At 35.8% G+C, this 16873-nt stretch overlaps 2 protein-coding genes across 5 annotated transcripts; both read right to left on the bottom strand.

Annotated features, from left to right (window-relative positions):
• Positions 1–4835: 4835 nt before the first annotated feature.
• On the bottom strand, positions 4836–9881 carry LOC110882968 (probable purple acid phosphatase 20). Of its 4 annotated transcripts, XM_022130847.2 has the most exons (6): positions 9646–9811; positions 7305–7593; positions 5998–6569; positions 5689–5777; positions 5369–5604; positions 4836–4968 (listed from the first exon to the last, which is right to left on the bottom strand). In XM_022130847.2, exons 1-5 carry the CDS (start codon positions 9784–9786, stop codon positions 5412–5414), a joined length of 1284 nt encoding a protein of 427 aa, XP_021986539.1. In that variant the 5' UTR covers positions 9787–9811; the 3' UTR covers positions 4836–4968; positions 5369–5411. The 4 variants fall into 4 exon arrangements, with proteins under 4 accessions (XP_021986539.1, XP_021986545.1, XP_021986548.1 ...); XM_022130853.2 differs by lacking the exon at positions 4836–4968 and having other exon boundaries at positions 5309–5604; positions 5998–6470; positions 9646–9881; XM_022130856.2 differs by lacking the exon at positions 4836–4968 and having other exon boundaries at positions 5309–5604; positions 5998–6470; positions 7437–7593; positions 9646–9879.
• Positions 9882–10770: 889 nt separating this feature from the next.
• LOC110882959 (probable purple acid phosphatase 20) lies at positions 10771–14844 on the bottom strand. Its single transcript, XM_022130838.2, has 5 exons — positions 14500–14844; positions 11949–12240; positions 11286–11860; positions 11117–11205; positions 10771–11031 (listed from the first exon to the last, which is right to left on the bottom strand). Exons 1-5 carry the CDS (start codon positions 14644–14646, stop codon positions 10839–10841), a joined length of 1296 nt encoding a protein of 431 aa, XP_021986530.1. The 5' UTR covers positions 14647–14844; the 3' UTR covers positions 10771–10838.
• Between the last annotated feature and the right edge of the window lie 2029 nt (positions 14845–16873).

Below are 16873 nucleotides of genomic sequence, written 5' to 3'. Positions count from 1 at the left end.
TGCAGATAGACGAATGTTGTGTCATTTTTTTATAAGGCCATGTGTAGTGGTTTAGCTCAATAATGCCTCCATCATGGGGCGTTTTGCGACACGTGGCAGTCCAGTCAGCATGAAGCATTATTGGGGTTTATTGCAAAAGTGCCGTAGTGGGAATAATACCCAATAACGCCACTTCCAATCATTAAACAATTATTTTTTTATAGAGAAAAGGATATAAAAAAAATAAGAAAATGAAACTTACACTTGCACCACTCCCATTGGCCACATGCAATTTTGAGTTGACAACTTCAGCGTTTTTTATAACGCCGGAATCATTTTTTTCAAATAAAGCGCCGGAAAACACCCGGGTGTAATGGGTGGGGGCGTGTTTTGACGTTTTTCTTCGAATTTAAAAAAAAAAACGCCCCACTACGGGGGGTCTAATAATTATTCATGTTTAATTTCCGCACATACAACCTTTTGACATTCTACAAAATTTGTATCGTATTTAGTTTGCATATTACTCTATATTTAGACAATATTATGAACATATTTATTTCATATTGTAATTGTGATTCAGCCCGTGTATTACACGGGGCAATAACCTAGTTTGATCTAAAATGAAGAGGGGCCCACCACTCAAAAAAAGAATAAAGAAAGAATCTGTTTTGAAAAAAGAACATGTCTTCGTCAGTCATCACCTTCTTTTTTCCGTTCGGTTTATCCGGGATTCAACCCACAACCTTTTTTTTAACAGTCAAAAACGAAGGGGGGCCCACCAAAAACGGACCGTCGCCAACGTCCAGATGCTGTCGGTGAGGACGGGGACGGGGAGGGGGGGATGGTTTGCTGGCGTCGCCGGTCCTCGACAGGTTAGGGACGGACCCCATACCCTATAGCCTTAATGTTCACCCACACCAATAACCACTCATGTTCCTTGTTTGTAACCAAAGGGACCGACCACACATATAATGTTTTAAACTTAAGGAACAAACATGCAATATGGCCAAACCACATAACCGTCCGAGTAATTTACTCTATATAAAATTATAAACATCACAGTTTCAACTTTCAAGTCACACTACACTTAAAAAAATGTATTTCAAATGCTTACTCCTATTTTGTCAACTATGCATTATTTTCCAACTGTTCTTCAATTTATATGAATCTGCTACATCTGGATCAAACCATAACAATGGCTGGTGAAGTAAAGAGGAAGATTTCAGGGATTTTCATGAAATTTCTACTGGTGTTCTTCACCGCCCTTTTAGCATGGGCTTATCAAGCAGCTTGTCCACCCGCCCCCAAGAAAGTCGGGCCTCCAGACGGGCTTCCCATCACAACACCAAGAATCAAGCTTCGTGACGGAAGATATTTATCCTATAAAGAATTTGGTGTCCCAAAACATTCAGTAAAGTACAAAATAATTTTTGTTCATGGCTTTGACTGTGTCAAGCATTATGCTGTTATCGCCACATCAGCGTCTCCCGTATGGTTTTTTCTTCTGTGTCGTGTTGATCATTTATCAGTTTTTGTATTAAGGTTGACTAAGCACTTGGCTGACTTTTGCAGGCTCTGATTGAAGATTTGGGGATTTATATTGTTTCATTTGATCGCCCGGGTTATGGAGAGAGTGATCCGGATCCTAAACACACATCGAAGAGTTTGGCTTTGGATACAGAAGAACTTGCTGATCAACTGGAACTTGGATCCAAATTCTATGTGGTCGGGTATTCTATGGGCGGGAAAGCGATTTGGTCTTATTTGAAGTACATTCCTCATAGGTATGTGCGTTAATTAGCATTCCAAAGTATCATCCTAAATGTTACTCTTTTTATAGAATTACAAGTACTCAAGAGGAATATTGTATCCTAGAGGCGATAGTTTCGACCCATTTTGCTTAATTTTGGATATTTGGACAAGTTTTGTTTATATGTAATTTCCAGTTTCATGCAACTTACATTAAAATTTTAGTTTTCTTTTCTTTTTATTAATTATAGTAGTCATATATATATATATATATATATATATATATATATATATATATATATATATATATATATATATATATATAGGGGGCTGCTAGAATGAAAACCACCCCGAGTTGTAAGAACCGCGAGAACCACACCATCCGGGTCGCCGTTTACCATGATTTTTTTTTACAACTACATGTGTATATTATAAACACATCCGTAAAAAAAAAATTTAATGGCCCCCCCGAGGGGGTAGTTTTTTACACCACAAGTTTGGTGTTTTTATTTTTCTTTTTTTTTTTTCACCAAACTTGTGGTGTAAAAAACTACCCCCTCAGGGGGCCGTTTAAATTTTTTTTTTTTTACAGATGTGTTTATAATATACACATGTAGTTGTAAAAAAAAAATCATGGTAAACGGCGACCCGGATGGTGTGGTTCTCGCGGTTCTTACAACTCGGGGTGGTTTTCATTCTAGCGGCTCCCTATATATATATATATATATATATAGGCCGGTTAACGTACAATACCTCTTATCCTACATTATGTATGCGATGCCCTCAGCCGTACGATCTTCAATCGATCAAACGCGAGCGAAACTAATTTAAATGATTAAATTAATCATTTTAATATATCTAAATCATACCAGGAAGGTTAAACGTCATTGCGAGGTCATAAATCTCTGTAATTGACCGATGATAGTTCAAAATCAAACCCTAAATCAAATTCAAAAACCTGAATCCCCAACCTCCCTTTGTTCCTTTTAGTGCGATATCGATAATAAGAACTACTAATTTGGGAGTTGTAAGGGTCAAACGGAAGAATACTGACAATGATCGACCAACAATCGAAGAAGATGAACAGTAACACACACAGAGATTTTTGACATGCGATATTCAATTTTCCACATGCGATTCTACACACCCCATGTCATTTTTCACATTACCCCGTGCTAGTCATTTTTTCACATGCGATATTCAATTTTCCACATGCGATTCTACACACCCCATGCCATTTTTCACATTACCCCATGCCATTTTTTCACATGCGATATTCAATTTTCCACATGCAATTCTACACACCCCATGCCATTTTTCACATTACCTCATGCCATTTTTTTCACATGCGATATTCAATTTTCCACATGCGATTCTACACACCCCATCTTATTTTTCACATTACCCCATGCTAGCCATTTTTTCACATGCGATATTCAATCTTCCACATGCGATTCTACACACCCCATGCCATTTTTCACATTACCCCATGCCATTTTTTCACATGCGATATTCAAATCTTCCACATGCGATTTTGTCCATCTACACACCCCATGCCATTTTTCACACTACCCCATGCTAACCATTTTTTCACATGCGATATGTATTGAATTCGCACCAGATCGGCACCTGATCGAACGGCTGGGATGATCGCGTACGTATCGCACGATAAGCACATTTGTATTTTACTCTTTACCTATATATATATAGGGAGGTTCATTTGAGAAGAAAATTAATATGAGAATAAAAAGAACAAAGGTTACAATGGTAAAAAACATTAAATAGTTTTCTCTCATCTAATTTATTATTTTTTTTGACTAATTAATTAGTTATAAAGATTATCATCCTACACACTAAAATTTTTGCCTAGACACATCAAAATTTATCCTACACGTTTTTGTAATTTATCCTACACAACTCGTAATTCATCCTACACACCTCATAATTTATCCTACACGCTAAATTAATTTTTTTTCTTCTTTGAAAAGATATATTTTTTTTTTGAAAATAAGTTACAAATTTAATTTAGTTAGCTATTAAAAAGGAAGACTAACAATTAATGATCTATCTAATTTTACCAATATACCCTTACACATATTAAATACAAAAATTAAATGAAGTAAAATAAAGCATTCTTATTGGTTGAAGTTTGTTCTTTTTTATTCTTACAAAAAAGTTATTCTCATTTGAACCCTCCACTATATATATATATATATATATATATATATATATATATATATGATATCTAAACAGGCTAGCAGGAGCAACTCTTATAGCTCCAGTGGTTAATTATTGGTGGCCGCACTTACCGTCAAACTTGTCTCAACAAGCGTTTTCAAAGCTGTTTCTTCAAGATCAATGGAGTCTGCGGGTCGCTCACTATCTTCCATCATTGATCTGCTGGTGGAACACGGAAAAATGGTTTCCAAGTCTAACCATTATTGCTCACAGCCCTGATATTCTTTCCCGCCAAGATATAGAACTCGTGCCGAAATTTACAGCTGGCAGAGCAGCTGTTGAGGTACTAAAATGCAATTCTTGGATGTACCACTGTGTTTATCGTTTTGGCCAAATGGATGGGTTTGGTAGCGGATCAAAGCGTGTACCCATGCGGGCCAATAACATATTTTCTTAAGAAATTTAATTTTGTATGGAAAACTAGAGTCAAATAATTATATTTTTTTATTAATAAAGTAGAATAAAGATTATTTACGAGGTTTTAAGCTTTAAAAATACATTATGGGTAACTTTTGACCCGTTTGACATGGTAGAGATGAAATAAATAAACTACAATTGACCCACTCATACGATAACGGGTTGGATTTGGCATGTCTACTATTTTCTTTGTAACGGGTCAAAATGGGTACTCGTGTGTGCGCGCTCCACATATAAATGCATTAACTATATTATTTCAGCAATAATCTAACTTTTTAACAAAAATGTTTAGGTGGTTTTATCATTAGGCATTAAATATACTTTGTGTTTGACATGCTCTATTTTTTTGTTTGACCCATTTGACGTATTGTTTCTTTTTTCGTGTTTATGAAGGAACAAGTAAGACAACAAGGAGAATACGAATCTATCCACCGTGACTTGATTATTGGATTCGGCACATGGGAATTTGATCCAACAGAAATTGAGAACCCGTTTCCAGAAAACGAAGGGTCCGTTCATATATGGCAAGGTGATGAAGATATTATTGTAGATGTGACACTGCAACGCTATATAGCCCAACAACATCCATGGATAAACTATCACGAGCTCGCGGGTGCGGGCCATATGTTCCCTTATGCTGATGGGAACAGTGACGCAATCCTTAAAGCACTTCTACTTGGCCAAAGTTAGTTTGAATTATTTATTTTTAAGCGTATTAAATGTGCCATGTCATTCGTGTTATTGAACTGGTCACATTTAATAGTGTTAAATGTTACATGTCCTTTGATCCCTTATCAAATATGTATGCGTCAGTGCTTAAGAAAATGACCCGTTTAACTAAACGTGTCATGTTCGGTTCAATAGTCGTGTGAAACCTGTCGTGGTGAGCACAACACAACACGTTTTGCCGGCTCAAAGAAGCTGGTTATACGAAGTAACTTATTTCATTCATGTAATCATGTAGTGGTTTGTATTGAATCCTTACCCATTTTGGGATAACAATGGCAAATAAACATATGACAAGGAGTTCATATTTCTAGCTTATTACAAGCCGGATTGGAAGCAAGATTTATAATAGACACCGAATCCGCTTGAACTGATTCATCGTCTTGATTTCTATGCCACGACCACTTAGCGTAACTTGCATTGACCACCTCGAATTGCCCATGCCCAAAACTCGCTTCTCTGAATGCTGATATTGTTGGTTGTGGTTCCGTGTAGCTACAGAACATGATTTCCTTAAAGTGTTAATGTTCAAACTCGTGTATTAGAGTTTAAAGTAGTCGTTTGATCGAGTCAACTTACTTGCTAGCTAGACCATGGAGGTTGCCTCCATCCCCGATTGTGATATGCACCGGGCCGCAACTATTAGCTACGTGATTGTAAACACGGTTCTATCAAAATAGAAGAGAAATTAGCTTGTTTATCGTCTCATTGTGTTATGTTAAAACGTAAAAGTTAAAACAACACTGGTTTCTGTTTTTAACCCCTTAAAGTCCACCTGTCCCCCGTAAGCTGTTTAATACACTCTTACTTTTTCAACAGGTTCTCATGGTTATTTTAAAAAGTTAAAACGATCATTCTAATTTTGATTTAATTGTAAAAGTAACTTACAAAACGCTCGTAAGCATGAACATGTCCCGCCAAAACAACATCTACACGCGCTTTGTAAAGCAAACCCTCCATTGCATCCATCATACCTACCGATTGTATTTCACCTTGATGTGCATAGTTAGAATTATACCATGGCGCGTGAATAAGCACCACCAGCCACGGTGTCTTGTTCCTATCAACCTTCTTCAAATCCGACACTAACCATCGGTACTGGTTCGAGCCCGGCTGAAAGTCGGTATAAGAACCCAACATGATAACATGAACCCCCGCGACCTCAAATGAGTAGTACAGATTAGAACCCGAACCACTGTCCTCAAACGGCATACGCCACCTAGCATTGTATGCGATAAAGGTAACCGGGTTAGCCGTAATGTTCTCGCTATCATGGTTCCCTTGTGTGACCATCCATGGCCGCCTGCTGGCTAGCGGCTCCACCAGGCGGCCGAACGAGTCCCATAACGGCTGCACCGTATCTGCATACGACAAATCCCCAGGTAGTAAAAACACATCATAGTTAGATTTTGAAACATGTTCAAGTGTAGATTGTGTCCATCCAGTTTGTCCAAGATCACCTGCCAAATTCCCATTTTGCCCTTCAAGTTCATATCAACAACTGAAATATAACAAGGGTTGTAAACGAACCAAACCGAACCGAACATTGGCTTGTTCATGTTCGTTCTTTTAGCATTATACCTGTTCATAGGGATGAACATTTGGTACTACCGGTACCAGTACCAAATTTCCCGTACCGATTTTTTTCGGTACCGATTCAGTACCCACTTTTTGGCATTTTCGGTACCGGTTAGATACGGTACCGGTAAAATACCGATTTTTACCTTCAAATACCGGTGTCGTACTGTATCGAACAATTTTCGGTACCGGTACCGAATTTTGACGATTTTGGTACCGGTATTTTCGATACATATTCAATACGGTACCGGTTTCACGCTCATCCCTACTTGTTCACAAACGCATAACCTAACAAAAAATCTTGTTCGTGTTCGTACATTAACAAATTGAACTTGTTCACGAACGCAAACGAACATATACCATTTAAAAAAAAGTAACATTTTTATCCCATGCATTATAAATAATCACCTTGTTAAGCAGTTGAAATAATGTAAAGGGAGATATTACTGAATGTTCACGAACGCAATTGAACGAACACACCTTTTGTTCATGTTCATTCATTTATTAAAAAAACAACGTGAACTAACTTTCGACCGAACAGTTTGCTGAACGTTTGTTTGTTTACAGCCCTAAATATAATTAAATTTAAAAAAAGAAAAATCCTGCAAATATGTAACCTGAAATAGCAAATTTGATTGGAAATTTGGCGGGAGGAGTCTTGAAAGAGTAGACAGTTGAACCAGGGGCAAAACGGTAATAATACTCAGTATTAGGCTCCAATGGGCCTATTGTTACATCATGTATTTGACCTGATGTGTAATTTAAATGTTGATAAGAAGATACGGTTCCGGTAACGGAATATTCGTGTTTTTCCGATGATGTGCCATAGTGTACGGTGGCCGGAGTATGGTCGTCGGTAATCCATGAAATTCGCATTCTATTTTTACCGACTAAAGATATATGAACCTGTTAAAATAAAATTATAAATGGGTATTTTCGGATAGTAAACTAATACATCGAAATAGAATACAAACAGGCAACATGAAGTTATGTTTTAACCTAAGATATGTTTGAAAATTTATAGGTCATTGTTACAGGACCGAAAACAGTTAAAAACGAAAATCAAACAAAAAACGATTAAACCGAAACCGAATAAAATGAATCCGCTTTATATGTAGCGCAATAAACCGAGTAACCAAAGTAGACCATACTTTATATTTAGCCGAATAAACCCAATTATATGAATTCATTGTATTCGGTTGAAAGCGAAAACCAAAACAAATTCGAATGCGGTTTGTGATTCAGTTTTGAAGTACGTAATTCCGTTTAGTTTGGCTCAATCTTTGGTTTAACCAAAAAATTTTAAAACCGAATAAAGGAACCAAATAATCGAAAAACCGCAAAAAATCCAATGGACATCTCTAACGGTTTCAAGTTGTTTAAAGGGAATATCTCACAGAATGGTAATCAAGTTTTAAGAGTGTTCTAATTAGGTCACTCATAAAAAAAATTGTTCTATTTAAGTCATTGAAGTTTATTTTATGTGCTAATCCTATATAAATGACCTGAATAGCAGGTAAACAATTATATATGGTAATTATCTAATTTTCATAAACATGCTAAAATAATTAATTAACAAAAGAGATCAAATAATCAAATCAAAACAACACCTACAATCGTCGATTGATGTTTCATATTAAAAAACACCCTACATCGATAACCTACCATTCTTGGGCATTGCATTGATATTGATGGAGCAATTAGTCAGCAAGTTTTAGAAATAAGAAAAGGGATTCTCAAAAGTAGGTAGCCAAAGTCTTAATATATGGTTTGTTGATCAATTTGGAATTTTGGATGATGCAAAGTTGCAGGGATTATTAACAAGATGAGGGTTTTTATATGAGCATTTGATTGTATTATTATTATTTAATTAATAAATAATTATTTTTTAACCACCTCAGCATATATTAATATTAGTATTAATAAATAAAAATAATAATAATACCTCAATAAATGAATATATATATCTTTTTCTTAATTTTTAAACTCTTTTTACAAATTTTTAAAAATTATTTTGTAATTTTTAGTCCATATAGGCCTTTATAAGTCATATTAACATATTTATAAAAAAAAAAGAAAAACTTAAATAAATGCCATATAAGATGGATAACCTTCTATTTAGGTAAAACATCTATGATTGAAACATCAAAATGAACTTTAATGACCTAATTGGAACAAAAAAGATTACGAGTAACCTAATTAGAACACTCATGAAACTTGGTTACTATTTAACAAAGTTACCCCTTGTTTAAATTATGTTTGTCCTAATTCTGTTCAAATTTTACATGTGAATGGACTTTAATGTTCAAAAAACTGTTGAGAGAATTTTGTGAGACAAAACATAAATTATGTTGGTTTTTTATGTAAAAAATGTTGAGGGACTTTTATGAGAAAAATGAGAAAGTATGTTGGTTTTTATAATATTTCCCCACTTATAAACTAGAGTTAAATGTCATTTTAGTCCCTGTGGTTTAAGTCATTTTGCCAGTTTAGTCCAAAGGTTTCATTTTTTACCCGTGTGTCCAAAAAAGTTTCACCGTTGTCATTTTAGTCCACTAGGTTAACTTCATCCATTTTTTTGTTAACGAGAAGGGCAATTCGGACATTTTATATGTAATTCTATTAACTAGAAGGGTAATTCGGTCATATAAAATGATCGAATTGCCCTTCTCGTCAACAAAAATAATGGATGAAGTTAACTCAGTGGACTAAAACGGCAACGGTGAAACTTTTTTGGACCCACAGGCAAAAAATGAAACCTTTGCAGTAAACTGGCAAAATGGCCCAAACCATAGGGACTAAAATGACATTTAAATCTGCACTAAGTAGATTTGGACTAGATGCTGGAGTGATAGTATTACTATGCATGACCTATTGAACTCGACTAAGTAGCTTCACGCGCGACTTGTTTGTATATATGACAGTTTGTTTGTATACTTAGATGTAGAAATTTCTTACTTGTTGTGGAGTGGTGGAGTCAGCATCATCGGCCGGTGATAGAACGAGATTTTTACGCGGCGGAGGGCGGTTATATGCCACTGCTACTGTGAAGATGGTGGCGGACGCCACCAAGAGTAACCAGAAGTTGTGAAATTTCATTGTTGATTTGGTGCTGAATGCATATGATTATTCTTTGACATTTTCCAGCCACATATATATTTAAGCCGCCATGATGGAATGAGGGGTAGTGTTTTTTGACTGGTTGACTATTGTTCTGTTTCGGATCATTCAATAAATGCTTTTTGACTTTTGTTCTCTCTAGTATGGTGCGCGCAGATGCGGAGAATCCAGGGGTTTTGGGAGATTCTCGGAAACTCTGCCGGTTTGGAAAAAAATGAAAAACATTAGTGAAAACCTTTTATGATTTGGAAAAAAAATAGTGAGAATTAGTGAAAAAAATAACAAAAGGAACCCCTTGTAAAAAATATCATGGATCCACCACTGCAGACAAGGTATGTGAGAGGTGAGGAAGGAGGAGTGTTGCTCCTCAAGAGGAGGGAGAAGGCCGGTAATGGAGTAGTGTAGTGCTAATGTGGAGGCGCCCCCCCCCCCCTCGCGTTGGAGAAGATCTTAGGCATAAAAAACACTTAAACCTCAGAGTGCATCAACTTATGAAAAAGTCTTTTTTTTTTTTTTTTGTAAGAATATAGTAACGCGTGCTATACAATTTATACTTGATTTAAAAAGAATGGTTTTATTTTCTAAGAAAATAATAAAGTATGTGAAAGTTATCTACGTTTAAGAATTAATAGAACAAAATAAATGATCGATTTTTGTGACATATACTATAATATATCATTAGTTATAGGTGAAGCTCGGGTTCCAACTAAATTATTAAATGTGCCCCAATATAGGCTCAAGCCCTTTTGCCTTTTAAGTTTGGATAGGTTCGAGCATTTAACGAGCTGATTTTAAGTAGCTAGCGTGCATCAAAGCTAGTTTACATCACTAGTCTTACTTATGACGCTTGAAAAACGTTAGTTGTTTGTAACAATAATAACTATTCATCATTTTTCTATTAATAATGCTAATAGGTAATACTTATCATGTTTTCCTAAGTAATTTTGAAGCAGTTGACTTGTGTTGTCAAAAGATAGAATGACACAACTGTTGTATTCATTATATATCACTCAGTTAGCTAAGAAATGAGTTCATATTACTAACTTATTACAAGCTGGATTAGAAACAAGACTTTTAATCCAAACCAAATCAGATTGAACTGATTCATCATCGTCATTTCTATGCCAAGACCATAGAGCATAACTTCCATTCACCACCTCGAATTCCCCATGCCCAAAACTCGCTTCCCTGAACGCCGATATCGTCGGTTGTGGTTCTTTGTACCTAAACACATGGTGTTTAAACTTGTTACTAATCAAACTCAATTATTAAAAACAAAAACAAAGGTTTTATGTCCGAGTCAACTCACTTGCTTGCAAGACCTTCACGGTTACCTCCGTCCCCGATTGTGATATGCACGGGGCCACAATCGTCGCTTTCTTGATTGTAAACGCGATTCTACAATACGAAAAACATTAGTATGTTTATCAATGATCATGTGATTGTTATAGATTGAAAGTTCAATTATCGGAGCTTACAAAACGCTCGTAGGCGTGAACATGCCCTGCAAAAACGATATCTACACGAGCTTTGTAAAGCAAACCCTCCATTGATTCCATCATATCGACGGATTCTTTCTCATCTTGATGAGCATAGTTAGTGTTATACCATGGCGCGTGAACAAGCACCACGAGCCATGGTGTTTTGTTCCTATCAACCTTTTGTAAATCCGCCTCTAACCATTGGTATTGGTCAGAGGCAGAGTCAAAATCGGTGTAGGAACCCAACATGATGACGTGGACCCCCGAGACCTCAAACGAGTAGTACAAGTTAGAAGTTGAACCACTCTCTTCAAACGGCATATGCCACCTTGCATTGTAGGCGGTTAATGGGCTTGGGTGGATGGCCGGGATTCTCTCAACCTCGTGGTTGCCTTGTGTCACCATCCATGTTCGTTGGCTCGCTAACGGCTCAACGAGGCGTCCGTAAGAGTCCCAAAGTGGTTGCAACATATCGGCATATGACAAATCTCCGGGTAGTAGAAGCACATCATAGTTTGTTTGTGAAATGTGTTCAAGGGTAGATTTGGTCCATCCGGTTTGTCCAAGGTCACCTTTTTTAAAATAAAAAAAAAGAATTTTTAGGACATTTTAGCTTGTTATATTTAAATATAAAAAGGGAAATATTACTAAATTAGTTACCTGAAATGACAAATTTTATTGGAAAACTGGCCGGAGGAGTCTTGAAAGAATACCCATGAGTCGTACCAAGGGCAAAACAATAATAGTATATGGTATTCGGGTCTAATGGACCTATTACTACGTCGTGTATTTCACCTGACGTGTAAGTTAGGTATTCATAAGAAGAAATGGTCCCGTTAGCAGAATGATCATATTTCCCTGAAGATATACCGTAGTAAACCGTTGGTAGAGTATGGGTGTTGGTAATCCATGAAATTCGGATTCCATTTTCACCGGCCAAAGATATGTGAACCTGTTAAAACATATGTTTTTTAGAACGGCAACCCACACGCTCTCTAAATCCTACTCCTAAATTACATTTTTTTTGTCTACCACTTTAGAAGGGACACCTTATTCCAACACCTTGATACCACTAGAAACAGCATGGGCGGCTCTTATGGTGTGCGGGGAGGACTTCCGCACAAGGCCCGGATTTCGAGGGGCACAGGATTTAAAAAAAATCGATAGATATGTTATTTAAAAAAAGATTGTAAACACATACAAATCAATATAGAGGCCCATTATCAAATACTTTGTTATACTTTATAATTTACCCAACTTAACATTAGGGTTATTGGGTTGGGGGCTTGGGTTGGGGGGCATGAGTTTGGTTTGGCCATTGAGAGCCTGCCATGTCACTTGTTAGCCCGCCCCACGTCCGGCTTCAAACTCACGCCAATGGGGGCCACGCCCAAAACCCACGCCTAACCCAAGCCCCCGGGGTGGTGGCTTGAGCGTTTTCAGCCAACCCAAGCCCCATACCCCATGCCCTTAACAAACACATTGATATCATTAATTAAACTTGATATTAAATAGACTTGTTCTTTAGTTAAACTTAATATTAAATTGGTATTTATGAGTAAGACAATAGCAAGCCTAATGTGTGCATGTTTGTCTTTTAGAAAAAAACAAACGTAGCTTGTTACAAGTTGGCTACAAGAGCATCCCAATAACACCCATTAAAAACATCTAAAAACATGTCCAGTCAGCTCATACATCAAAAAAACACTCACCTTTCAAAAATATCAAAAACCCACCCAATAAGAAAACACAAAAACACTTAAAAACATTACCACATCATCACCACCTTTTTAATTTTTAACCACACATTTACACCACTTATTCTCTCTCTCTATATTATATATATTAAAAGTACACGGGTCCCACCATTTTGTTGTTTTTAGTCGTTTTTGCAGACAAACATATCTAAAAAATGAGGTAAAAAACAAGGTCCACAATAAAAAAAAAATAGATGATGTGGAAAAATGAGTAAAAATAACACCCAAAAATGTATTATTGTTGATGCTCTAAGGATTTTATTAGATTGAACCAAAAGGTACAAGTACAACCGGAACTACCAAGTCACTAAAACCCCTAATAACAGACAACATACCATCTATTTGGGGATAGTTCAGTGATATTGGTGACTTGCATGAAGTTTAAAGTACGAGAAATACTTTGCCTTTCATTCTGTTTTTCACCCAAAATTTTATCTGATACCCGATTTACAGATTTTATTCACTTAATTCGTAAAACACGTTAATCATGAATACAACAATTCACATGTTTTATTAAACACTGGTCGGTAGCAGTGGCGGACCCAGAAATTTTTTGATTGGGATGCGGATAAAGTGTTCAACAATATTTTCAAGGGGGTGCTCGCCTGCCCACCCGCAACTGTAGTTAGGTCCGCCACTGGCCGGTAGCCTTTTAACTTATTAATATCGGGTGCTTATCCCTAACAAAGTAGTTCGTGATTACTGATCAAGTCCCAAAAAGTGAGCAATCGATTTTGTTAGGGCAAATGTTCTAAGCTAAAAAAAATATCTTGCATGACAAATTAAGACGTTCTAAGAGGTTATATTTATAAATTTTTGCTTTCATTGTACGTTACGCCCCGCTGGTGGTATGCGCATATAATGTATATATGTGTGGGCGCTCGGGGGGCAAAAGTGAAAATGCACTAATTTTAATGTTATTTTACTAATTTCGTGAAAATAACGTTAAAAGAAGGGGATGGTTAATCATGCATCGTGTGGTGGCGTTGATAGCCGAAAGACAAGGGAGTACATGCACTAATCGGCCATTGTCTTAATTGCTGAGTGTTATGTGCCTTATGTCCAAGGCTTGATGCAAAACTACTATCGAGTCGGGGGTCTCACTGGAAGCAGCCTCTCTATTCTTAACGGGGGTAGAGGTAAGGCTGTCTACATCTTACCCTCCTCAGACCCTACCTTAGCTTTGCTATTGGTGGGATTTACTGAGTATGATGATGATGATTTCATTGTACGTCTTTATATTTCAAACTTTGGCCATCCAGAAAAAGAACCATAATTTTTTTTATCATTTTAGGATTTTATAAATTACTAAATATTTACAAAAAAAAAATGTTTGTTTTTACTTTTTAGAATAAAAAGATATCTAAAATGTGAATAAAAAGATATCTAAAATGTGAGACGATGAAACCAAAGGAAAGTGAGTGATAAACTGGTAACTATGAATAACAACTTACTTGTTGTGGAGTGGTAGGATCAGAATCTCCGGCGAGTGATTCAATGAGGGTATCCTGCGGCGGTGGCCGGTTATATGCACCGGCAACATCCGTAGCTCCGGCGAAGACGACGACTAAGATCACCGGTAACCATAACTTGGGTGACATGTGTGGAGCTAGAGTGAGGTAAGAAGATATGGAGGGTTAATTATTATGTTGTTGAATGTGAATGATATAGTAACAATTTGAGAAACAAAACAAAGATATGATGACGATGAGTTGGTATGGTTTTGCTTAGTTGTTTTGACATTTATTCCACATTTCGTCTTACTATATATGTTATCCCCCCCCCCCCCCCCCCCCCATCTTGAATCATTTTTATAAGTCTTTTATTTATTCAAGATGTTAGAAGTCAAATAAGTGATATACAAATAAATATTTAACATCAATAGTCCATTGGGTTATTATTGGGAAGAATGATGCATAGAATATGCTGTTTTGATGATAAGAAATTGGGGGCAGTAGTTTGTATTCACACACGAATACACCATGCATGGGAACACATAGTACGACATTGATGTATGTCATAACTCATTGACGTGCACGACATCTAACTCAACTTAGTCACAAGTCACAACAAATTATATGATACGTATTGATGATGTTTCCATAATGAGGTTATGTCATCCTATGATTCGAGTATTATAAATCATTTGATTATGATTTAAAATTTAAATCTACTTGTTATTTTTAGAACGGGAAACTTCACCTCACTAAATCTACTCCTAAAATTTTACACTAATGTTTACCACCAAACTAGAACCCGCGTACCACTTAAGAAGAAATAGCTGTCACCACTTTGGTTGGGTGGTAGAGGCTTTGTGCTTCTTAGGGAGAGACTATGGTTTAATTCCTAGCATGAGGTGTAAGCTTGTATAATTTATGAGAAGTAATTATGTGACATTTGCTATTTAAAAAAAAAAAAAAAAAAACCTTAATAAGAAACACCTTACCACACTCTTTTTTAAAAAAAAAAATTACACAATTACATATGTGTAAGTTTATCATTCGTCAAACTAGAACCCTCACCACTTAAGAGGAAACACCTTACTACACTCTTTTTCTAGAAAAAAAAATTACACAATTATTATATGTGTAAGTTTATCATTTATACATTTTGTAAATATTACCATTTGAACAACTGTTAAAAAATTGTTAAGATTACTTTAAAGATGATAGATTAATTAATTGTAGAGTAATTTTTTAAGTGTTGTATATCTATAATAATAATGATAGTATAAAAAATTGATTATAATTAGTTTTATTTTGCGAATTTTCATGGTTCCACAATATTTAGAGTTATCTATAACCATAAAATATAATACCAAATAAATAATCAACAACCTAATCTTGAGCATTGCAAATAGAGTTATGAACCTTGATGAGCTTTGCAAATAGAGTGTTATGGCCACATTTTTTTCAGTACTAATGTATTTTCTTATCTTAACAACAGTATATTGTTAGTTTTTTTTTACTGTTTTTTTTTTTTAAAATTAACCTAAAACTAAACAAACGGTGTATGGCATGCATGACGTGTAATCAAACTAGCAAACTGCGTTTATGTGCCGATGACATGGAGTCCTCCTCATTATAGGGTCAAATTCTTGTAGTGAAATATCCGCAATATGTGACTTTTTTTTTTTGTTCTTTCAGTATGTGACCCTTACTCACCTGGAGGAGATATAAGAACTCTTTTGAGTATCCTGGTTCTAATATTATTGCTCTCTTAGGATATTGTGTGTTTTCCGTAATCATCACCTTCAACCAAATAGTAGGAGGCCCGTGCGAACACCACGATGGCTTCCCTTTGAAGAGGTCGGGTTTATTCGAGTTGAAACGCTTTTTGTTTGATATATTTATTTATGATATTATTATTTGCCAAAATATGATTGCATTATTTCAACAATATTGCTAGTTTCATTTTTACTCGAGTACAATTAGGACAAATATAAGATAAATAAAACAAAAACCCTATACATTTTCCTAAACTTGTAAATAAGTCATGAGAATTCAGTAATACATGGTAAAACCCTAAACTTAAAAAATCATAAGAAAAGCCCTAAACTTAAAAAAGAAAAATCATAGGAAAGTAAATCATAAGGCGCTAGTCGGCCAGTAAGGTATCGACTAGCGATTAATCGGGATTAATAGGGTTTAATTGGAATTAATCGGATTGGGATTTTTATACGTAAATTTTAGTTATATATATACACACACATTTTTATACGTAGTTTATTAAAGGTAACATATTTTAACCCCTCATTGACCCTTTTTTTAAGTAATTGGCGGGAATTTATAAGGTTTGGTAAAAATTTGGCCAGAATAAGACCGCTAT

This window comes from Helianthus annuus, chromosome 1 (assembly GCF_002127325.2).
Source record: "Helianthus annuus cultivar XRQ/B chromosome 1, HanXRQr2.0-SUNRISE, whole genome shotgun sequence".
Classification (NCBI taxonomy): Eukaryota; Viridiplantae; Streptophyta; class Magnoliopsida; order Asterales; family Asteraceae; genus Helianthus; species Helianthus annuus.
The sequence above is the reverse complement of the archived record's forward strand: the minus strand, read 5'-3'. Positions and strand labels throughout refer to the sequence as shown.